Source organism: Tenrec ecaudatus, chromosome 6, assembly GCF_050624435.1.
Source record: "Tenrec ecaudatus isolate mTenEca1 chromosome 6, mTenEca1.hap1, whole genome shotgun sequence".
Taxonomy (NCBI): domain Eukaryota; kingdom Metazoa; phylum Chordata; class Mammalia; order Afrosoricida; family Tenrecidae; genus Tenrec; species Tenrec ecaudatus.
In genome coordinates this window covers 60,116,066-60,141,553 of record NC_134535.1, presented here as the reverse complement: position 1 = coordinate 60,141,553, position 25,488 = coordinate 60,116,066, and the positions used below count along the sequence as shown (strand labels likewise).

General features: G+C 35.7%; 1 protein-coding gene across 10 annotated transcripts in view; it reads left to right on the top strand.

Moving 5' to 3' along the window:
* The window catches only part of CNOT2 (CCR4-NOT transcription complex subunit 2), a 138,723-nt gene that overhangs the window by 108,864 nt on the left and 4,371 nt on the right, over positions 1 to 25,488 (top strand). For all 10 annotated transcript variants that reach the window (XM_075551282.1, XM_075551283.1, XM_075551276.1 and 7 more), the window contains 10 exons: positions 199 to 381; positions 2,506 to 2,585; positions 5,118 to 5,243; positions 7,143 to 7,267; positions 8,188 to 8,308; positions 8,401 to 8,557; positions 15,208 to 15,269; positions 15,356 to 15,405; positions 17,134 to 17,234; positions 18,620 to 18,764. In XM_075551282.1, coding sequence (XP_075407397.1) covers positions 199 to 381; positions 2,506 to 2,585; positions 5,118 to 5,243; positions 7,143 to 7,267; positions 8,188 to 8,308; positions 8,401 to 8,557; positions 15,208 to 15,269; positions 15,356 to 15,405; positions 17,134 to 17,234; positions 18,620 to 18,764 — 1,150 coding nt within the window. The remainder of the gene's footprint in view (positions 1 to 198; positions 382 to 2,505; positions 2,586 to 5,117; positions 5,244 to 7,142; positions 7,268 to 8,187; positions 8,309 to 8,400; positions 8,558 to 15,207; positions 15,270 to 15,355; positions 15,406 to 17,133; positions 17,235 to 18,619; positions 18,765 to 25,488) is intronic.

Below are 25,488 nucleotides of genomic sequence, written 5' to 3'. Positions count from 1 at the left end.
ATATTAGTTCAACTTTCATGTTTTTGTTTTCTTTGATTTTTCATTTCAAAAAGTTAAAATGATCAAATGAAAGAATTAAAATGAGCTATGTAATTTGAATATTCTGTAAGATTCTAAGGCTGGGCCAATTGATTTTTGTAGAGAATTTTAATGAGTAATTGTAGAGAGCTTATGTAGTGTAATGGACTTCTTTTTCAGGGGTATTTTGCCTATGAATCCTAGGAATATGATGAACCACTCCCAGGTTGGTCAGGGCATTGGAATTCCTAGCAGGACAAATAGCATGAGCAGTTCAGGGTTAGGTAGCCCCAACAGAAGCTCGCCAAGCATAATATGTATGCCAAAACAACAGCCTTCTCGACAGCCTTTTACTGTGAACAGGTAAGACGCTTATTGATACTGTGTTTGATTGTTTTTCTGGTGTCCTCAAATTTGTACTTTCATTAACCACCTCTCCTCTTAAGTCTTGCCTTCTGTCTCATAAGTGTCTTTCATCATACATTTATGCTCAAAGATCCTCTTTCTGTTACGCATCTTAAGTTTAACCTCCCTATACTGAAGACAGACTCTTTTGCAAATCATTTTGGTTTTAGAAAATATTAAATATGATTATTGTTTCTCCAAAAAGGGTTGTTCTTGAGTTCCCACCAGGCAAAAATTAGTGTTGGTGGTTACTTCCTAGGTTAAATTGAGGTATGCCTGTATATAGAATTTCAGCATGGTCAATCTTTCAACCTTGTATCAGTTTTGCTTTGGTTAAAAACTTGCTCAACTGGGATTACATTTTGTGCTTTGGAGAATTATTGGCCAAGGTTTTTTTAAGCTTTTGTCTATACTATTTCAAAATGGTATCTCTTGGGGGAAAATAACATTTAAATATGATTGACTTTGTTTTTAAACGGGGAAACTCTGGGGGCAACTAAAAGACCCTAATGTGGTTTATATCATCACATCCATTTGATTTCATTTTCTGCCTCATAGAATACCTGTAAAGTTTGAATTCAAATAGGTTTTTAGCACATTTTCTATTTCATTTCTATCCCATAAGCTTCACTTCTTATTTTTTACTTAGGCTTGTCACTTTTGTTATTTTATTATTTTTCTATTCGAAAAACATTATTTTGAGGGTTATCAAAACTCTCAGCTCTTCGGTAGCTTCCTAACATGTTATACTCCATGGACTTTATCCTGTCTTTCTCTATTCTTACAGTTTGCATGTGTAATATATTTTTAAGTTTTGATTTTGCATATTTTTCACATTTCCCTCCAAATCTATTGCTATAAATTGTTATGATAATGTGGGTCTCTAATATACTATTTTAGTTTTAAAAAACAGCATTTTTTTTCTTCATTAAACACTTAATGTTTGTGGATACTTATATATCTTTGGTGATTTTTAACCTATTACTACAGTTGTAGAGTGTTGTTTTACCATCTATGTATTGTATGAAAATAGGTTGTTTAGTTTTACAGATTAGGCTAACAAACAAAAGACTGTCACCTTCAAACAATTTTAATCTTACTCATAACACTGACATGCTAAGTTGTCTTTAATCGTAGTATTAAAGATGGAAAGTCTCCATGTATAATTTGCGGTCATATTTATTAACATTCTTAATTACCCCTGGACTTTAATTTTTACTTAGACTTATAATTTCTTCTGTTGTTTTACTATCCTTCTAATTTTAAAACATATTTTAAAATTTATCAAAACTCTCTTCTACTTAATAAGAAGTTTGGCCTTCTCTCTCTCTCTCTCTCTCTCTCTCTCTCTCTGTGTGTGTGTGTGTGTGTGTGTGTGTGTGTGTTCTTGTTCTTGTTCTTCAAGTGCTCCCACTCATGCACAAAAGGGAGCATTTTTAACTGTACCCAAATACCAATTGTGTAGTAATTCAGAATTGGGGGCACTATTGGCAGTTTGTTCTTTCTTTTTAAGTAATTTAGAGGCAAATTATATTTTGATAAGAATGATGCTTATTTAAAGCATCATTTAAAATATACACTATGTAATTAACTTCGACTAAACTTTCCTTGAGTTCCTACTGTGTCCTGGTGAGCCAGCAGCATTGAATGCAGAATTGATTGGGACACTGCCTCTGTCCAGGAGGAGGTTAGCGTGTAGTTGGAATGCCAGGCATGGTGTGAGAGAAAAGAAATAGCAATCCACACTAGTCGTGAAGTATTTGAGACGCATAGCCTTTCTCAAAACTGGTTGATTCTTTCACTGTAACCAGTAATAGCTATCTTTAATCTCTGTTTTCTTCAAGGTTTACAAATACATTCATTGTTTCTTAATTAATCTGTTTAAGACATTTCAGTTCTCAATTGTTAATGGAAGGATCGGGATTTTTTTTTTTTAAGATTAACTCCGGCAAATAAAATTAGCTTTGGTATTTAAACATATTGTTATTTTATATGAGGAGATCAAAATGTACACCTTTGTTTTTCTTCATCTGAAAGTTAGTGTTCTTATCATATATCTAAAATTATTTTCTATGTACCCAGTATGTCTGGATTTGGAATGAACAGGAATCAGGCATTTGGAATGAATAACTCATTATCAAGTAACATTTTTAATGGAACAGGTAAGCTGATTCTGGAGCTAGTACCTTTAAAAAAAATATTGTAGCTTTTTTTAACATATAAAGCAATTTAGCATACTTGTCTTTTAAAAAAATAGAATTTTAAAAAATTTTGTTAAGTGGTGGGATTTAATGAATGGAAGCATTGACAGGGACAGGAACTCTTGAGATGGTTCTATTAGGACTTACTGTTCCTTGGCATGGCAACAGCATAGTGATTTCTGTGTTAAAATATCAGGATTGTTTCTTTAACATCTATGTGAGAGCATCAACATTAATGTCAGTTTATGCCCCAGGATCTTTTTAAAATGAGCTTTTCCTGTCCTCAGCCCCTGCAGCTGAGAAAAAACTAGTTTGGGCTGTATAGTTGGTATGCTGTGTTGATTATAGAGACCCAGTTTGAGGAGAACTTTAAAAATTATATGGAACATCTAACATTTTTTCCTCGTCATATTAGTAATACTAATTGGGGGATGGGGTGGGAAGTGGATGACTTGAGGATTTGATCAGTGGTTGAAACTATTGAATGCAAAGTTGGTTATCTGAAATGCAGTCCCCCACTAATTTACCATAAAAAATAGTACCTAAGAATAATAACTTTAGCATTGAACATGTTAGAACATTTTAATCCAATTTTATATACACAATTGAAACTTTATATGAAGAACCAGTTCTGACTTGGAATATAAATAATTCTCACAGTTTTTCAACTATTTTACACAAATGAGAATAGGAAGCTTTGTTATTTTCTATGGTTTTACCCCTTCTATCCCTCTTGAGGAGGGAGTAAAGAATGTTATGATCGTAGTAGTCAAATGAATAAGACTGTTGGAGGAGAAATATACTTGAAGTGGAATGTGAAAAATTGATCAATACAATGGAGCATATTTAGAGCACAAGCAATTCAGTGAGGAAAATGCTACTTGTGACTATAAGCTTTTAAATTATAGCTGTCGATGTACATTTTAACAGCATGAAAGTAATAAAATGAATTTAAAATTTGGGAAAAATAACAACTTTGGATTCTTAGATTAGTTTTGTGTTCAAGATGCAAGATTTTTTTGAAGATCCGAATTGTGTTGTCTCTGTGTACTTCTCCTCATACCTGAATTTCTGTACGGTGAGGTGGTGTAACGCAAGTGTAGTTAGTGTTTTACTCCTTCCCTCCATGGGACGTAAATCAATAGTATGCCAGAAAGTGTTGTAAATGTGGGATTAGTTACACAGTACTATGAAATTTCAGAATTTTAAAAGTTTGTTTTAAATTAAATATATATTAGGGAATTTATTTTGCAAATCTTTCTTGAAAACTAAATTCGGGGTTAATTGTTTTTAGATTAAATTATAGTTTTAAAAGAATACATATCAATTTAAAATTCCATCCTAGAGGATATAGAGATGTGTATTAAAGGTAAGATATAGGCATTTTATAATTTTATAATCAAGTAATTGAAGAGAAATTATTATTTTCTATTTTAATTGCATATTTTCAAAATTCAATTCATGTAAACACCAGTACTTTAAACAATGGGTATAAATTATTTCACTTTTTATGAGAATAGAAATCTCATTGTTCTATCATAGAGCTGCTAGTAGTTTCAAACTGCTGACCTAACAGTTAGTGGCCCAATGCATAATAGTAACTGAGATAATAGGGATTCTCTGAGATTATTTGTCAAGAAATTTGAAGAAAAATATTTAATAATTGCAAAGGGAAGAATACTTAAAAATGTTATAAAACAATGGATGTAACAAAGATTAAATAAAAGCTAAAGTACAAACTGAAGCACAAAATTAAGTTCTTTAAAAATTCATAATATAAGATTATAAGACTAATGAAATAACAGAAGCAATTAGTGAGATTAAAATAATGAAATATGATAAGTTGCATTTTAATTTGTCAAAGTAAAGCAATTTTAAAATTTTTGATGAAAAATAATTAGTATATATTTATTGAGCGCTTACTGTGTAATAGGTAATATAAGTTTCTGGGCTTCCCATCATTTCTCCATACTTCTTACCTATTCACCCCAACTCTTAAAATATAACATATACCAAGCACACACACATACCTCAAATACTCCTTCTGGTCATTTCCAGAGACCATGTCACACGTGTGTAATTGGACTAAACGCATTCCAGATATAATCTGCGCCTGGATATAACGAAAAGAGCATTTGTGTCCCACAGGGTTCTCTATAGCTAACAAGCTGTAACTTTAGATTACTACTCTGTACCACCTTCGTCCCGTTCTCTTAATTGTCTAGAATTTCAGATTTGTATTGATGCTAACTGTATATGGATTTGCTAAACGCGCATGAAATGCTTTCACATGAAGTCAGTTCCCAGCTCTTCTTCGAGTACAGCGAGCCTCTAGGGTTGCTAAGACTGATGTCAGTGAGTTTCCGTTTTCTTGCTCTATACCCAGGACAGTGCTGTGCAGTATTTAGGAAGAAGACACTGTTATTCAGGATTATTGTGAGCTCTATAAAATGTTTGTAGAATCAGTAATTAGTGTTCTTTCTTATTGAATAGATGGAAGCGAAAATGTGACAGGATTGGACCTTTCAGATTTTCCAGCATTAGCGGACCGAAACAGAAGGGAAGGAAGTGGTAACCCAACTCCATTAATAAATCCCTTGGCTGGAAGAGCTCCTTATGGTAATTAAACGTTTAAATATTACCTAATAAAATTAGGTAACTCTAATTTTCCAACTTACCAGTAGATGCACACCCTGTATATGTGTTTATGTATATCAATAGTCACACATAGATATGTTTTGATAAGGTTAGTGTAATTTTGATAGTTTATAGAATATGCAAAGGGATTTTTCTTCCTTGCATACTTTGAAAACTAATTGTGAGAAACAGTTTGTACAGAAACCCAAAAGGAAGTCCTCACTTGTATTCAAAAGTTCATTTTATTTTGGCATTTCTGCCATAATAGAAAACCTTAAGTGGATATTTTCTGTGGTCCGGTTTTTTCCCCTTGCAATTCATCATATGGTTTCACAATAACACGTCCCCAGTGGTTTTGATTTTGGGAGGATTAACCAAATGGTGTTTCATGCGTTTGTCCATGGAGTTGCTATGATTTGGAGCTGACTTGATGGCATCTAACAACAACAGTGATGGACAGATGGTTCTGGTCCCACATTGTTTTTCTAAGCAAAAGTTTTCCACCCTCTTAAGACTACTGACCTTTTGGGTCAGATAACTCTTTATGATGGATAGGAGTCCTAATGCTATCACTGTACTGTATACATGGTACACAGTCCTGGTTGTGCCGCTTAGAAGTCAGTAAGTAGCACTACCAACCCCAAGTGTCTCCAGACATTTGCAAATGTCTTCTGGGTGAACAGTTATTACCACTTTGAAGCCCCATCCCTGTCGAGAACCACTGCTCCTTGGTTATGTGTACTTTATGTAGCTATTTGGTCACAATCAATGTCCTTCATCACCTATATTCACGGCCTCTAATAAATACAAGTTTGGGCAATGGGAACTAGATAAAACGAAGAGGGGGGAACTATGCAGTGCAATTCAAGTGTGAGCAAACTGTACAGGGTGGTGTCAACTTACTCCTTTTATCCTTTGCATTTCATCATTTCCTTTGAGGAAAATCTGATAGAGGCTAATAGTCTAAACAATGAATTTAGAGGGATCCATTCAGCAATTATTCTATGATACAATTTTTCCATATTTAACCTAGAAGGATTTTTATGCCTTCTAAAATAAAAATAAAAATGTGTAAAGAAGGGAAACTCTTATTGTTCATATTCTGTTTCCAAATCAGTCTTGGAAGAATAACACAAGTGATCTCCTCTGAAAGTGTAGTGCCTACCTACTTGATTCTCAATTCAGACTCTAATGTATCTAACCTTTCCTCATAGGTCCATATTTTCATCCCTTTAATCATTCCCGTTGCTCTCCTTGGACCATCTCTAGTTTCTCCATATCGTTCTTGAATTGGAGCCCCAAACTGGATTTGTTCTCCAATAAGGGCCTGACAAATGCCAAGTATAGTGGGAGAATTACTTCCTAGTTGTTTCATGTTGTACATCTATAACATGGAGTCCAAGAAAATCTGAAATAATGTGGAGTTGTTTTATAATTGATTACAATTGACTCATTCTGTAAGTCACTTTCAAGTAGAATACTGACTTTCTCTTTACATTTACTGTGTTTGTATATAGTGGTTCCTGTTATTTATAATATTTAGCCAAATATTTAAATAAAACAAGCTCTTAAGCCAACATTTTTAATAATTACCAACATCAAATTAATAAGCTCCTATGAATTACATCTGGTTAGCATTATAAGGTTACCACATATTTCCTTTGTATTACTCTGCATGTTGAATTATTAATCTATTTGTCAATGTTTAGTTCTTCAGTGTTACCCTGAATGTTAGTTTTTTAAAGTATACTTTTATAGAATTTTTAAAGTCTTTTATATATTATAAAATAATATGCAGAATAAAGTTAAATTTGTATAAATTTATACCTAAAATACCATAAGTGCCAATTAATAGTTTTTTGGGTTATTTTCATTATGTAGTTGGAATGGTAACAAAGCCAGCAAATGAGCAATCCCAGGATTTCTCAATACACAATGAAGATTTTCCGGCATTACCTGGTTCCAGCTATAAAGATCCAACATCGAGTAATGATGACAGTAAATCTGTAAGTAACTGAGAATTGTATGTGTGAGGGGTGAAGATTTTTCTTCTCAGATTTCTCATTTAATAACTGTTCTTTGGACTATATTAAAGGATTTACTAAGGACTATTACCAAACTGCTTATCTTTGAAATCTGTAATCTAGCTTCTGAAGAATGTGGAAAACACTCATAACTTAGAAGATAGTCTATTTTTTTCCTATGTCATATATATAGGTTTACACATTTCTGTAGGAACTTCTCAGAGTTAATTTAGACTTGTATTGTAGTCCCTGTCAACTGGATTCCATGAAGTTTGACATTATAGCCTTCTAAGGAGCTGTGTTTTTCTTGAGTAAGTTTTCTCCTTGAAGAATCTTTATACACATGTTTATTCCTGTGTTGATTCAATCAACTCAGCTTCCTCGATCTGATTTAAGGCATGTGTTTATTTCTTCCACATTTCACTGAGAATAGAACAAAAAATCGTGATGGGAATTTGTATATTATTGAAACATTTGATAAGATTGTTGAGTAAGAATAAAATAAGTACAAATTAAGAAAGTCAAATATCCTAACTTGTTTGAAAGTGATTGTGCTGATGAGTTTAACTTCAAGTGTATATGTTTACACATAGATACATCTCGACTTAAAATATGTCTAAATATTATTTGTATTATTTTTTCCCATGGCTAATGATCTAAGATAAATAAGAATATTTTCTCGATTTCTTGTTTAAATACTCAAATGTGGATGATACAGGATTTGTTTTTAATTAGGAGAAAATAGTGGAAACAGCAACAAAAAGTTCATGTAGAGCTTGAAAACAGGTAATAATCTACTAATTTCAATGCAATAAACATAATAGCAAGGTACTAAAATATAAAGTGAAATTTTTATATTTAAATTTTAATGTCATCTTTTCTCCATGTGTTTGCTGTCTTAGAATTTGAATACATCTGGCAAGACAACTTCTAGTACAGATGGACCTAAATTTCCTGGAGATAAAAGTTCAACAACTCAAAATAATAACCAGCAGAAAAAAGGGATCCAGGTGTTACCTGATGGTGGGACTCTATTAAAATGTGTCAAAGGCATTCTAAAATATATTTTCTTTACTTTTCCTCAGAGATACAAATGACTGTTTCTCCTTTTCCAGGTCGGGTTACTAACATTCCTCAAGGGATGGTGACGGACCAATTTGGAATGATTGGCCTGTTAACATTTATCAGGGCAGCAGAGACAGACCCAGGAATGGTGCACCTTGCATTAGGAAGCGATTTAACAACATTAGGCCTCAATCTGAACTCTCCTGAGTAAGTTTTTACTTTACTTCCCCATTTGTACTTAATTCTTCTCTCCAAATTTCAGTTTTTAATCTTATGTTACCAACTTATATCACCTACGACCACTCATTATTGCTGTTGCATGTTGACTTGGTCATCCCCCTTCATATTAACTTCTGGATTATTATCAAGCTCCACTATTATTCCTGTCATAAGATGGCAGCTTAAATAGACACATAGGTATATGAGACTTTGAAGTTCTGAAAGCTAAACTTTTTCATTTTTTCCCTAATAATTTTATCTTCCACTCTGCCTCCAGCACTCATTTCTTTAGTCGCACTTCTGACCATGTCATTACCAGAAATTGTAATCTTGCCATAATGCTTCCCAAGCTTTATATGACATTTCTCATCTTTCTCCTGCTCGTACCGTGACTCCAATAATCTTTCTTACTTCCCTTTTACAAGGGGTCTTCACAATGGTCATGGGAAATGAAATAAAAGATAGTGGAGTTTTTCATGAACTTGAAATCTTCATGAATACCCATGACCTCTCTGCTCCTCTCACATTGTTTCTCACTGTGATATCTGCCTGCCAACTGCGGCTCTGGTTAAATCTTTGCCCAGTCTGCTCTCGACTCACGGGACTGAACCTGGCTAGGAAAGAAAACATAGGCATTTTAGTTTCAAGTCTCACCTAATATTTAGGGCTTGAAACCTCAAGTAGGTTCTTACCTTTCCTAAGTAATCATACTGATAATGCCTAGTTCATTTAATCTTCATGCCCTTCTTTGTAACTAGTGTGTACTTAACACCTCAAATCCCTGATACCTTTTACCTTTATCTTTACTGTCTGGTGGTTTCTGGTCTACTGAGAAAAATTAGAACCCAGGATTGATGAACCTTTAGGGGACAGCAGGTAGAACAAGGGTTCCAGGAGGAAGTGGGTAATAGTGGAGGTGGGGGCATGATGATGTCAAGGATCCCAGGTAGAAAAAATGTTTGGAAACTGTTTGTGGTAGCAATTGTACAATTCTGGACATGATTGAACTATACATTTTAAGACATATATGTTTTATGGTAAGCCCCAATTAATAAAAAAAGAAAAATTAGAATGAAGTGGTATCCCCGTCCTGTCATTGAATCTTATCTGCTACCACCCACACATAGCCACATAGCTGAGTCATAACTTTCACTGTCCTAGTGTTGTTGACCTGTGCTTGAATTTAAAGCTTCTTTCAGTAGCCCAGCATCCTGGTCCTAACAATATATTTCTTACTTTCATTACAAAATTGTTGCACCTTATTGCATCATTTGTATTAGCAACAAATAAGCTCTTCTCCCAATTAAAAAGAAACTAAATCTGTCCTTAACTCACTTTCTCTGCCAGTTACTGTCCCATTTGTCTATTCCCCATTGAAGTATAACTAATCAAAAGAGTCATTTCTATATTACCAATTTGTCTTTTCCTATTCACTATTAAACCCATTTTAGTAAGAATACTGCTCTCACCACTGCATAGTGCTGATTTCTTTGAGGTAATAGTGGTTTCATGTTACGAAGTCTATGGTCGTGTTCAAGAATGCATCATTTTGTACCAAAAGAAGCACATGACATTGAATTATGGTTTTCTTGTGTTACAGTAGTAACACAGTGTGAAGGACCATAATTGACTTTTTCTGACTTTTCTATTGCCAGGAGACAGGTCAGGCACGACTCAACGTTCTGTCCTTCTTTACCTAGTCTGACACCAACTGTTCCTCCCATGGCACTCTACTTCTATGCTAGGTTCGTAATTCATTGTAGTTACACAAAACTCAAAATGTAAAAGGGTTTATTAGGGAAGTTAACAGATTATCAGGAGGTTTCCCCTTAAAAAGCTTTCATAGTACACACAACTTGCTTTGAGTTAGTGCACCCAGTGAAGTCACCTGGGAAGGTTGCCTGCTCACCATGAATTTTTTCATGAAAGCAGTTTTGCTTGAACCTCGTTTTCGTTAATGGCCAACTTATAGAACTATGTGCGGCTGTGAAATTTTGTTCACTACTCAGGAAAAATGCCACAGAAACTGTTGTGATGTTGAACACAGCTCACCAGGACAACGCTATGGCAAGTACTCAAGTGGTTTTCTCATTTCAAAAATGGTCAAATGTCGATTGATGACAAACCTCATTCTGGATGTCCGTCATCTTCCCATATGGATGAAAATGTCTACTCATAGTGCATTGGGAGTTCGTTCCACCGAGTCAGACTGTTAATCAAGCTTTCTGCTTAGAGGTTCTGAAAAAAGTGCTTAACAGTATGTGGCAAAATGGCTTGATTTGTGGCAGACGGGACTGATTTTGCCACCACGACAATGTACCTGCTCACACAGCCATTTCAGTTCACCCGTTTTTTGTTTTTGGCAAAAATAGCATGCCTCTCTTGCCCAACACACCTTACTCACCTGACCTCGCTCCATGAGACTTCTTTTTGTTTCCACGAATGCAGAGGGACATGAAAGGACATGATTTGACTACTGGAAGAGGTGAAGGAAAAAAAAAAACCAGGGAGGTGCTATCAGCCATCCAAACAGATGGGTTTAAACATGTTTCCAAGAATGGAATCACAAATTTGACAAATGTATTAAGTATAATTGAGAGTGCCTTGAAGATGATAAGGTTGTTGTGCAAATTACATAGCTCTTGGGGGGAAATGCCCCGCTTTTTTGGAGGGGGGCGGTTACCCCCTCATACAACAAACCAGGAGTAGTAAACAGTAAAGATACAGTCATTGGTCTTATTAGCACCACTTCTCAACCTGCAGTCATGGTTCTCTCAGGTCCTCAGCCTCTGAACTATGTGGTCCTTTGACTTCTGCCTCAGTTGGCTGGAAGCACACCCACTGCTCACATCCTCTCCTCACTACTCCTGTGGTCCATCTCAGGGTCTTCTTACTCAGCTGTTGGTTCCAGCCTGGCTGCTTTGCTCTGTCCTTGGTCTCAGTGCCCCAGCCTCTGGTACCTCTGGTTTCAGCCTCTTCCGCTTTAGAGATCTTGAAGGTGCTCCACTTCCGATGGTCCTGCAATTTTTCTCTGTGTTTTTCTCGTTCTGAGATGATTCATTCTTATGTGGAGGTACAGCTTTTGTCTTTGAGCAGACCATATTCTCAAGGGAAAGAAGAATAGTGAGTGACTTGAGTCACATCCTCTAGTAAAGTTACATCTAGTAAAGATAAAAATCTCAAGTTCATCCTGTAGTGGATAACTCCCTCCCAAAATGGTTTTACAACCATAGGCAGAGGCTAGAATTTACATCACCAAAGGGATTATGGAAAGAGGGACCATATTAATTGACTATATTTTACACATATTCTTTCTCTGAATTAGTTGAGAACATCCTTTTTGTTGTTTTCTGGTATCACTGGTTCCTCTGTCTTCTTTTATTCCTGTTGATACTCTTCTCTGACTTTATTTTGTTTCTTTTTTTCCGATCTCATAACTTTAGATACAGTCTACAAATTGAGAAATCACTTAATTCTATTTTCTAATGTATATTTCTTCCCTAAGATTGAGATTTCTAGATTGCACTGCTAGCTAGGTGTGTGTCCAAACCTGCTCTCTCTGTGGCAATTTTTATCTCAGGTAACGATAACGCTGGCATCAGGATTGTATTTATTCACCCTATTTCTTCAATCTGGATGCAGAGCCAATAATCTGAACTGAACTGAACTGCATTAAAAAGCATTGGACATTGGATGGAGGAATACTCTAACAACCTGCAGTGTGCCATGGTAAAACCTTGCTTGCTGAGAGGGAAGAGAACTTAAAGCACTTGCTGGTTAGAGTCAAGGGACTGCAGTTTCCCCTCGACAGAAAAAAACCCAAATATCTTCACAGCATCTTTACAGTGTTAAAGAACAACGATGTCATCTTGAGAACTGAGGTGGCACACCTAACTCAAGCCATGGCATTTTCATTTCTCGTGTGTGCAAAAGCTGGACAATAGGACTAGGTAAAGCAACAACAGAAACCCCCCACAATACCTTTGAACTGTAGTACAGCACAGACTATTGAGTATTCCATGGATTTCCAGAAGAAAAGAACAAATCTGCCATAGAAGTGTAGAAGTATAACCAGAATGCTCCTGGAAGTGAGGGATGGTGAAACTACTTCGATACTTTGTATATGTTGGCAGGATGGACCAGTCTCTGGAGAAAGTCCATCATGCTTGGTAAAGTTAAGAGTGAGCAAAAAAAGAGGAGAACTCTTACAAAAATAGCATGGAGGCACATCCGACTTCCTTGGCTACCCAGGGGAAAAGGTGAATCCAACTCCACACAGCCCAAGACTGATTGCCCGAAGGTAGAGATCAGACATCCCTCAGCCTCCATCCTCTTTATACCCTATTCCCCCCGTGGTCCTCTGCTGGGTTCAGTAGTCAGTTGCATTGTCCATGCAGAATTCACAGACAATACTCACAAGTTCCGGGTTTGTTAGCCAAGTTTATTATACCACAAGTCAGGTTCATTAGTGAAGGTTATGCTACAAGTCAGGATCAGAAAATACTAAGAATACAGTCCTTTTCTCAGCCAGCAGTCATGTCTGTCTCTCTCTTTGTTCCTCAGCCACATGGCCAGGAAAGCCCGCCTGCTACTCCACTGCGCTGTTTCAGGATCTCGAGAGCACAGCTCCTCTGCTCTAGCTGAGCCTGGCTCCTTTGTGCAATGGTTCCAGTGCAGCAGCTTTGGGTGCCTCTAGTCTCAGCCTTCACTACTTTAGGCAGGGATCTCGGAACATGCTCCACTGATGGTTTTTCTTCCCTGATGGTCCCAGGAGTTCACACCTTCTACTTCAGAGTGCCTCATTTTTATACACACCGATCCCTTCTGTTGTTTCACATACCATATTTACATGACCCCTTCCGATCATTTGGTAGGAGTTACAGAGGCATGGATAACAAAATCCAAAACAAACTCATTCCATTGATTCTATGTGGACTCATAGCAATACTGTAGGGAGAGGGTAGAACTTACTGTCCCTGTGAGTTTTCCAGATCTAAGGCTTCGTGGGAGTGGAAAGTTCCATCTGGTTTTCAATAAAAGAGCCATATTACAATGTTGCCACTTGACCACACCCCTCAACAGGATGTATGGACACAAGTGGTTGCGGCAGTGGTTTCAAATGTAGCATCAGTTCAGGCACTATTTTGTTGTTATGCATAGGATCACTGTGAATCAGAATCAACTCCTTGGTACTTAGCAAGAACAGAATCTTGATATAACCCTTTAATCTCTCCTCTAACCCCCCTCCTTTTTTTTGCATTCTATATCTAGATTTTTCCAAAATATATATAGAAGTTAGACACATCTTAGTACTGGTTCACATCATCATTCCTCTTGCCTGGGTTCACACAGTCAGCCAACCTTCACTCTCCTGTACGGTTTTCCCTTCCTACCCAAGCCAGGGCTTGTCTTTTCAAACAAGTCACTGCCATTGAGTGTCTGCTGTTTCCTTCCGATTTATACTGGTCTGCAAGACATTGCATCATCTGTTATTCCCCTACCCTTAACCTCAATAAAAAACTCAAAGCTCACGCGCCCTGAGTTGATTCTGATTCATAGCAACTAACTGTAGGACAGTGTCGGACTGCTCCTTGGATTTCCAAGACTGACGCTTTGACAAAGTAGGCTCTACCCTCCCCTTTCCCCTGCACTCTACTCCAGAGTTTACCCTTTTTGTTCACTCTACTTACTTCATAAGCCGTCTTCCTTTTCCTCACAGCTTGCTTGTAAGGGTCCTATATCTTACTCTAGCAATACTCCTCTGACTAGAACTTCTGCCAGATAACTACTAATATGATTACCATCCTCACTTTCTTTAATTCTGACCACCTCCAATTGATCCAACCTACCACCTTGCTTAATTATGCAGCCAATATCTTCATTCTGAAACCAGTATTTCCTTCCTTCCTTCCATCCACCCATCCATCCATCCATCCATCAGCTTGGCATTCACGTATGTATTCATTGTGTATGCGCTGGTAGGCCCAGTATGTCAGCAATCTTGATTTTGTTCACTGATGTAGTTCAGATATCTGGTGGCATAGTGGGTTATGCATTAGACTGCTAACCACCAATTTAGCAGATTTAGCCCAAGAGAAATACAAGACTGTGTTCCTATAAAGATTAACAACTTGGGAAACCCAAAGAGGCAGTTCTACTCTGCCATATAGGTTGCCCCGAGTCACGATTGACTCGATGGTGGGGAGCTTTGTTTTTGTACCAGAGCTGGCATCTAATTGATAAGAAATACTTGGGGAATATAAGCTCTTTCTTCTGATACCGATGATTCTCTGCACATACAGAGGAAATAATTTTACGTGGAAGCATGATGTTAATGAATTTAAACCATTCTAAAGTTAAAGTAGGTTAAAAATGCGCAAATCAAAGGGCTTGTATATTTTGATATTATCATTTATACTATAATGCAAGAATACTGAGAAGCGATCTTTAGTTTTCCTGTGTGTGCATGTGTACATTTAATTTTATTTCTATTTTCCGCTATATAAGTCATAGTAAGTCAAAGAAAGTGAATTAGAAGTAAGTTTTACATTCTGTGAGTCATTGTATTTCCTGAAATTAAATTAGAATTTTTTCCCCCTACATTGGACTTCAGACTATTGTTTTTCCCCCTTATCCAGAAACCTCTATCCCAAATTTGCATCACCGTGGGCATCTTCACCTTGTCGACCTCAAGATATAGGTAGGAAAATCTGTTTCTATTCACATCTTAAAAAAAAATTATAACTGAGAATCAGTTAATAAGGCTTTTTTCATTTTATTATCTAGACTTCCATGTTCCATCTGAGTACTTAACGAACATTCACATTAGGGATAAGGTGAGTGTAGTTTATTATTCTACTGAGTCAGTTTGAATATATTTTAGGTGCTGTTTTTTTTTTTTAGTTTAGGCAGTGTAATATTTAGAAACTGATTAATAGTGGTCAAGTGTGCTTTCTTAAGTCCACTTAATTATATGTCACATATCTTCATTTCAATTTTTGGTTATAATATTGTTTAATGATGTCGTGGAGTTATACTTTAAAAATAAATAATATTAAGACTGGTAAAATATTTCCGATAGTTAATAACAACCTATAAGCGTGACCACAGTCAGTGAAAATGACCTAGCTTGGCAAGTCTTGTCTATCTCCTTCTGATCATCTCACTTATGCTCCTTTGCATAAGGAAAATTTTCTTCACAGATATTATACAGGTACAATATATTTAATGGAATAGCATTTATTTTTGAAAATTATTTTAACCTTCAACTTTTTTATTTTAATATTTTTCTTACCTAAAGTTCCTGTTAGAAAGTACTAACAATAGATTGAAGCTTGAGTTTGCTTTCCTAAGAATGAAATGGCAAATACTTTTGCTTTAGAAAAAAACTGAGCAGTTTTTTGTTGGGGAAATATATACGTGAACCTAGATTTTAACTTTCGATAAAACTTAGTGAGATATGATTCTTGTGTTTAATGTAAATAAATTTAAATAAATTACTTTTGAATGTGCTATAGACATAAGTGGTCAAATGGACATTGATGCGTGATGGACAAGAAGTAAAGGAAGATGTCTTTTATTATTTGAGTGCATGGAAGGCAAGACGTTGTAGATTAAATGAGTTTTCTTATTGGAAAATTGTGTGATGTAATTCCATTCCTTTGCACAGCTGTTTTGCTCCTTGTATCCAGGTGTTCATGCTGGTTTAAGAAATTAATTTAGGAAAAGTTGTTGAATTGGGGATCTGATCTCTAAATGAGAAGGACAACATAGAAAATTTTAATTCAAAAATGTGTAACAGCCATATCAACATTTAGATAGAGAATCTGATGGATAAAAGTACTTTTGTTTGGAAGAGTTTATATGAGAATATGAGATTATTGGACTAATCTTCATTTTATAGTTTTGTAAGCAATTGCATTTCTGTAGTAAACTAATAGGGAATGTGAAGCAATCATCTTTCCATTCATCCATGTAACTAAGATAATTATCTCTTTAATATGCTAGAAATGCTCCACCAAATTATTTGTGAATTATTGTCGGATACAGATTCAGTTAACACTTGTTACAAGCATTCTATGTATCTGTCATTGTACAAAGTACTTTTACATGTATTCACATACACTCAGTAATTTTCACAGGTGCCAACATTTACTTATTACAGTTAAAGCTTACAGAAATTAAGTAAACTAAACATGACTGTTTTAGTAAATAATGCACTTAGGGTTGATTGCAGTTCACAGTGTTCTGGTAGTACTGCCACATTGGACAGTACGTTACTAATGTAAAGAGTACGGCAGTATTTTTGCTTTGGAAGATTTATTTAGCTTTTGTTCTGATTAGTGTACATAGGATTAGAGATCATTGTTAAATTATTTTGTCATTTAAATTTTAAAAACCCTTAGAATTAGAATTTCTTTTCTGTGTAATCATGCAATAATACCAACTACAATTTTTTTATTTCTAGTGTTTCAGTTTATCTTTCAATTTTATTTCTATGGTGGCAGTTATATATTAGGATTTTGTAACATATTTTACATTTTAGAATAATTCTTTTTTTCCAGCTTGCTGCAATAAAACTTGGTCGTTATGGAGAAGATCTTCTCTTCTATCTTTATTACATGAATGGAGGAGATGTATTACAACTTTTAGCTGCAGTAGAGCTGTATGTTCAAAGTATCTTACTTTTGTATTATGGTAGACATCGACTATTATGAAAATCTATTATTATTGATGACTATAGTTCTTCTTCCTCCTCCCCCCCCCCCCGTGGAAATATTTCTTCATTAAGACGTTAATTTATATAACATTGAGTAAAACAAAAAATTAGATAAAAATTGTTTTACTGTGGGTTCATAATTATGGTATACATAAAATCAAAGATTGCAAATATAAACTGAAAGTTTGTAAGACGGTAAAATCAACTTGACTCATGGATTTGGTGGAATGAATTTTTCTAATTACCTGAAGTATAAAATCAAAGTTCATGGGTGTGGTAGTTCTTCTTGTGGGACAATATAAGTTAATGACAGTGAATTTCATCCTGTAGTAAACATATACTGAGTATTATTAGGCAGTTTTGTTACGTGATTTGAAGTTTGATAGCATCCAGTGCATGTTCCTGATATGGAAGTTAATACACAGATGTCCACTACTTAGCATTTCTGTTTTCACATGATGTTCTGAGGATCAAAGTGTTGTGTCACATTTCTCATATGTCCAACTGGCAGCATAGTTATTGTGTTCCCTGAATAATGAATTCTTACCAAAAGCTTTTCACCTTATGATTGGGAGACTTTTTCTCTTATTAGTATTTTATAATATCTTTTCTATATATGCCTTGAATACGATACTTAAAAATATAAAAGTCACTGTGTTGATAATGATTTTTTTTTAATTTACTGCATACATTCGAGTGTAAGCCATCCTGAATATCAGCCAGGGCACTTAATTTTATCACAAAAACTGCATTAAAAATGTGCTGGAAAACTCGGCTTATACTTGAGTATATATAGTATTTAAAGTGTTTTCCCCTTATTTTGAAAAGCAATGAAATGTTAGCAATCTCACGGTGACAGGAAGGTGTTTAAATGGAGCTTTGCTGTTCTGTCGGACTTGTATGTTTTTCTGTCTGTGTAGCACATTCACCTCCTAAGAAATAGCCTCTCCTTATTAACCCCAGGTTGCGTGTATAACGCAAATCTTAGTTGCTTCGTGATGAACTCTATTAGGTATTCCTGTTCCTTTTGAGAATTTAGAGTCAGTGAGACTAGAAGAAGGGAAACAAAAGTGATAACATTCATTAAGCTTTTTTATCATTGATAGTCCATTTCCAACATAGTTGAAAATTAATTTCTGTCGTATTTCAAATAGACTTTGCTTTTAGTTTGCTAAATACAAATATTTAAGTCAAAAGGGTTGGGATTAAGAAACCTTTATATTTGTGGATACTATATTTTCTGGAAAAGGTATTAGAAAACATAGGAAATATTTTGCTAGAAGCCACAGGGGGGAAAATACTTAATTGCATTTTTCTTTTAAAAATTAAAGTTTTAACCGTGATTGGAGATACCACAAAGAAGAACGAGTATGGATTACCAGGGCACCTGGCATGGAGCCAACCATGAAAACCAATACATATGAGAGGGGAACATATTACTTCTTTGACTGTCTTAACTGGAGGAAAGTAGCTAAGGTATAGTTTTTTCTTTGTGCAAATGTGTAAATGTGTAAACCCAAACTTTTTAAAAACAGGCTTCCCTCTTATCTATTTATCTCTCTAAATACACCCCCTTTTAATAATGTGCCAGATATTTGCTAGCTCTTCTGTCTCACCTCCAGGCTTTATTTTAACTCTAGGAAAGTTTCCAAAAATAGTTGATTTCACCAGAAGTTATGAAAATTACTGAACTTACAAGTAAAGAGATTTTGTAATTTTGCAGAAACCTTGGTTGACAACATTTGAAATACTTTTGTGTGTACTGAAGTGTAAAATAAAGATGCCTTCTTGTGATCCCAGTCATGTATTCTTATGTTATTGTTACTTTATATTAAGAAACTATGAGAGCTTCCTGAAATTAGCATGCAAAGAGATAGACTTGCTTTTTATTTTGCAATTTACTAATTCTAGGGTGGCAGATGCCTGCATTTTTATTTGGAAACTATTTACAGAAAGGAAATTGCAAGAATGAACTATGACTGTTCCTATGACTAGTTCACAGATACAGGAGGGAAGTGAACTGTGGGAAAATGCTGGGTTTGCATTGTTATTACGTTTTCCTTATAAAAACCTGTGGAAAGAAAGGGTTCTTGCTGTCTTGTGTGCACAATTTCTGTTAGTGCCTACACATGTATTATATTTGTGCTCAGTACTTCGCATATTTAGTTACCTAACAAGGTCGTGGTTATTCATTGGGCTGGTAAGCACAAAGTCAGCAGATTAAATCCACCAACTGGTCCATGGGAGAAAGATGTGAGGCTTTCTCTTCCTGTAAATTCTCTGTGGGAAACACAGAGGCACAGTTCTATCCTGGTCTGATGGCACTGAGTGAGTGAGTGAGTGAGTATGTGAATGAGTGAGAGGAGTTCAAAGGGAGAAAGACAAAGCTTTCTACTCCTGTAAAGAGTTAGTCTCAGGAATCCATGGGGACAGTTCTATCCAAAGATAGTTCCATAGGGTCGCTAATGCGTCAGAATCGACTCCATGGCCATGAGCTTGGTTTCTGGAGTAGAGCACATAGAGGCCCCCAATGGTGCAAAGGGTTAAACTTTGGGCTTCTAACCCTGAGGTATTGGTGATTTGATCCCACTAGCCACCCTTCTGGAGAAAAAGTAGGCTGTCTACTTTTGTAAAGATTTACAGCCTTCAGAACCTATGGAATAATTCTGCTAGGTCCTATAAGTTCGTTATAAGTCAGAATCAATACAAAGAGTTTCATTTTATTTTGTTTTTTTAAAAATTTTTTTAAAGAATATATTCCTTAAATCTGATTTCATAGTTCCAGAATTTCCCCAAATTAGTTTTCTACTGGTGATTTTTTAGGGATTTTGTAAATAATAATAATAATAATACCTGAATTTCATGTTTAATGATTTTTTTTTCTTAATATTAAAGGCAAAGTATCATCTAGTCATTGGCCATGCCTTTGGCACATTTGCACATCAGGATACTGAGAACATAGTATGTTTTGTGTCATGAAACGTTTCCACAAGAAAAACTGAAGATATTTCTGTGACACTCTTTTGATCTGGACTGCTACATTTGTCCTTAGACTAGGGAATAAATATTCACAAAAATAAATTGCTAGTATGTTGTTACTCTGTTCTGCTAATGAAGCCAAGAGATAGTACTGTTTACCTGAGTCCTGAACTCAAAACTCGGGCCCTAAAGCACCATTTGTCTACATTATCCAGGAATTATTTCTGTGTGAATTTTTTTGTTCTCAAATCTTCTTCTTCTTCAATGTATTTGCTTACATTTTACTAGAGCCAATTAGTGTATAATACATCTGATGAATATTTCTTGTTTTGCAGTTCCTAATAAATACTCTACTTTTATATCATTATGCAGACTTTATCGTCCATGATTTTTATGGTTTTGATAAGTTTCCACCCATAGCCATAAGAGGTTATAAGAAATTATATCATAAAATTATTTGATGCTAACACTTCTTCTAGAATGTAGATACATTTAATGAAGCTCTCTTGTTTGACTCTTATGTGACATGTAAGACTAAGTCCATACCGTAAGCTATTTAAAGACAGACACCAATAAGTCAAGTTAGTTCATGTGCTACATAACATCCATTGGGGTAACATTTGACCCACATATACATCTATGATCCCAAACCTATCACATTAAAAATACGATAGTTCATGATCACAAATAGGTGGTGCTTTTTTTTTTTTTTTTGGTCGTTGTAACTTTTATTTATTTATTTTAATTTTTTTAAACAATTTATTACACACATCAAAACATTGTCGTTATACTAAAACAAACATAGAGTGGCATTATATACAGACTGTCTGTGGGTTCTCCGACTCATCTACAAGTGTGAATTAAGAGACTGACTCTGGAAATGGAACTTGTTTGTAATCTGAGAACTACCTGTTTGGTGTTTGCATAAAGTCCAAATCCTACACTATCCTATTTCATAGAATGTATAGTGGACCTTAAGGAACTTCTGACAGTTTGGGGGGTTTGGTTCCAGGAAATATGAAAGACTAAATGTTTTAAGTAACAAAGTAAATATTATAGATGACAATTTTCTTTGTTCCATATAAACAGTAGAAAAATGTTTTAGAAATTAGTTCTTTGCGCATTTTTAATATTTCTTAGTTCTGGGCATTTTTGAGTCTTAATTAGCATTACTAATTGATAAAACATTTTAAAGATGACACTGTTAAATTCCCATCACCTATTTATTACTGATGATATGTCCCAAGATTTTGTATAAAAGGGAAATTTTATAGGAGATTTTAAATTTTAAAATAAAAAAACTTGAGACAAACCATTACTGTTAAGTTGATTCCTATGACCCTACAGGACAGAGTAGAACTGGCTTACAGGTTTCTAAGTCTGTAATCTTTGTAGAATTAGCCAGCCACATCTTCTGTTAAGGTTCTGGTGAGCTCAACCTCCAGTCTCTTGGGTGGCAGTTAAAACACTTGGGCCCACTGCACTAACAGGACTGCTTATGAGACACACACAAGATTAGCTCGTCCTGTAATGCACCTTTAGGTGCTGTCATTCTCATCAAGAACACCTATTCTGTACCATGTTTAGGTTAATTTAACAATTAAAGTAGGAATATTGTGGCTTTGTTAAATCTGTGACTTAACCTTTTAGTTAAATAGAATTGATTATTTACATTAACTATCAATTGTATATGAGACATTGTGTATATGACCTGTTTTTAAAGAATTATAGTGGAATAGAAAGCTATAGCAACAGAATTTAACTCCTATTTCATGCTTTGATTTGGGCAAGTAGCCTTTCCTTACCTATTTATCTATAAAATCAAATATCTGTAGATTGTTGTGGTAAATTTGATTGTATAAGCACACGCATGAACATACACACTGAGTGCAGTGCTTAGCATAGATTGAGTACTTAGTATGTGCACTTAGTTGTAGCATTCAGCTGCTCTTGTTGTCATTACTATTGTATTTACTATTCTACCAAAGATGGACATTTTGAACTGACATGATTTTACATCAGGAATACACACAGGATTTATTAGTGTGCAAATTGTAGGGCTATACCGCCACTGTTTCCGATTTAGTAAATCTAGGGGTTGGGAGCCTCAGAATTTGCCTCAAGTTTCCGATGATCCCACTGAGGATGCTGGTGTGTCTTGGAGGCATTCCTTTCTGACACCTCTGGCAGAGAAAAACATTCTTTGGAGAGGAAAAGAAACTTAGCAAATGACTGAAGTATTCTTCATACAAGTTAAGTAATATTGGGATTTTTATTTTGGGGGGGGGGTTTGAGTATTTTTAAAATTATTACAAGTCTTTATATGCAAAAAGTAATGGATGTTGGCAGTAGATATCTATTTTAATTAGACAACCATCTTTATATGAGAAGCCAATTTTCAAATATAAGTCCTTTCACAGAGTTAAATTTTAACAAATAACCTAAATATTAATGTAGGAAATTTTACTGTTATATGGAAATAATTTTCCAGTCAGATAAATGCCATTTGAAAGAAAGTTATTACCATCTATTTGTATTTCACAACTTTTTTTCCAAATCTGTCCCAAACAATTGAACTTTTGTCTTTAGACCTTTACCTTCAAAAATTTTAGCTGTCAAATTAAAATATATATGACTTAAGGAATAGTTTAACGCTGTTAAGAAATCTCCCTTGATAAAACAAATTTGTATCCCACTTACACTGACCAAAAAACAAAATAAAATCCACGATCATAGAGTCATTTCCAACTCAAAGAACTTGAGATTAGCTGGCAAGATGGCGAACTAGGAGCACATATTAATTCTATAAACCTACATCAAAGACATGAGTGTTCTAATGATACAGATGCTAATCCTGAAAACCTGAGCTTTGGAGGGAAGGATATAGAAGTGCGTCTTTAGGAGAAAAAAGCAGTGAACGAGAAGACAAATGGGTGATTGATGTTTGGTCACCTGTCTTGAACTTGCAGGCTGCATGACCTCCAGACAGTGGCCTGGCACACTAGTCACAGGTAAAGAGAAAGGTAAAATTTTCCTTGTTTAGCCTCAACGTCCCCCCACCCCCCTCCTTGACAACCCACCCAGGGCAGTCCCTGCTCTGCCTGAGGTCAGAGCCTTGCCTGATTGATCAGGTGACAGGTAAGCCACCCCTGCAAATAGAGGCACTTAATCCCTTCCTCTTTCGACCCTTGATGCTTGGAGTTCTGGTTGCTTGCCCCACCTCTAGGGAGCTCTTTGCATAAGAAATCACCCTGTCCCAGCTTTCTTCTTTCTGTGTCAGAAAGAATTCCTTCCGGAAACAAGCATCCTGACCTCAGTCACCATCTGAGCTGCCTGGAGCTACTTCCAGATTAAGTACTCTGGCCGCAGTCAACAATGTAAGCCTGCAGGAATTCCATCTAGGACGTGTCCCACCGGGAGCTCCTCAGTTGATGAAAGGTTCTGACCCATACCAAGTGCCCTTGCTGCCCTCAGTTTTTCCCTTTCTCTCATTTGTTTTCCTTTCTCTTCCCTTATTTTTGTGTCTCCCCCCCCCCCCCGATTTCCTTTTTTAGTTTTATTTTTTCCCCTCCGCTCTTCCCTGACAGGAGTCATGCCCACCTGGCACAACCGCATGCACATCTGCTGCCAAACATAATGGACAAGGGCTGCTAACCTACTCCTGTGTCCCTGCTGTAGAGGAATAGGTGAAAACATCAGCTAAACTGGCTTGAAGTATGCTATACAAATAAGGAACAGTACACATCCTTGTCTTCTCTAGTACACTTTACCAGGAGGGATTAGTCTCGCTAACAAGATCATCAAACAGATAAAATAGAACCATAATGTCATGGAATAATCAGACCAGTTCACACAAAGAAATGACAGATTGTCCCAAACATGACTTTTCCTAAAGAAGAAAATGCATTGGAATTACCTGATAAGGAATTTTATGTAGACACCATCTGTGAGTTGAGAACAACGAGGAAAACCAACGCATAGCAGCCTATAGGATAAAATAGATGGCCAAAGAGACTTTCCAAGGGTGTGATCATGGAAACCAACAGCCACATATTTTGTGAAGAGTGGATTTAAATTACTGACCATTGGTTAGCACCTGAACACCCTAACCACTGTTCCCTGCTTCACTGAAACTACACAGAAAAATGGAGTAAGCCCAATTGTTGCTTTCTCTTTGGCATAAGAAGTCAAGGTAGTGCAGAGGGCTAAGCATTGGTCTGCAAATCTTGGGGTCATTGGTGCAAAGGTGCTGGCCAGGCCACATTAGAAGGAGGTGTTTGCTGCCTAAAGATGTATAACCTAGAAAACCTTAAGGCAGAACAGCGCTGCCCCTGTGGATTTCTGAGGCTGTAAATCTTCACAGGAGCAAAAAAGCATCCTCTTTCTCCCCCAGAGCTGCTGAGATGATGGCAACCCAACCTGCATTCCACTACATCCCCGTGGCTTCTCGTACTCTGATGGGATTGCTTTAAGTTGGAATCAGGTTCATGGCAGTGAGTTGATTTTTTTTAATGGATTATTATTAAGCATCTCACTTTCGTTATGTTAAAATACAAACTCATGAACTAAACACATTTAAGTTACATTATATTCACAAAAATAGTTTTCACAGTGGCTTCCGATTTTGAAGAATTAACGGTTTCTCAAAAATTGGATTAAGAATTAAAAAAACTTAGGTTCATAATATATTAACAGACTTCATCACCTTATGGATCCAACACTAAATAGGATTTTTAATGTGTAGCAACCCTAGTGGTATAATGGTTTCTTGTTGGGCTGTGATCCAGCAGTTCAAAACCAGCAGCAGCTCTTTGGGAGAAAGACTGGGCTTTCTATTTAGTTTGCAGAATCAGTGGGGCAGTAGGAATCAGCACTGACTTGGTAGCAGCGAGAGCACTTTTTAATCCTTCATAATGTAAATTGTGATATTTTTCTCCATTAGTGTATGTATATTATATATTATATATTCTCATTGGTAATATGTATTTTGCAAAATAGTAGTTAATACTTCTTGAAACTAGAGAATCATTAGCAGTTATTAATTAAAAACATTCCTGCAGTATTTCTCACGCTTCATTCAATGGTAATATCAATGCTTTTGTAATTCCATAATTTTATGTGATCATCTGACTCGTTTGTATGTTTTATTTTGTAATCTATTGATACAATAAAGCCTAGTTTTAATAGAAAAGCCAAGGCATTTAAAAACAATTTAAAAATT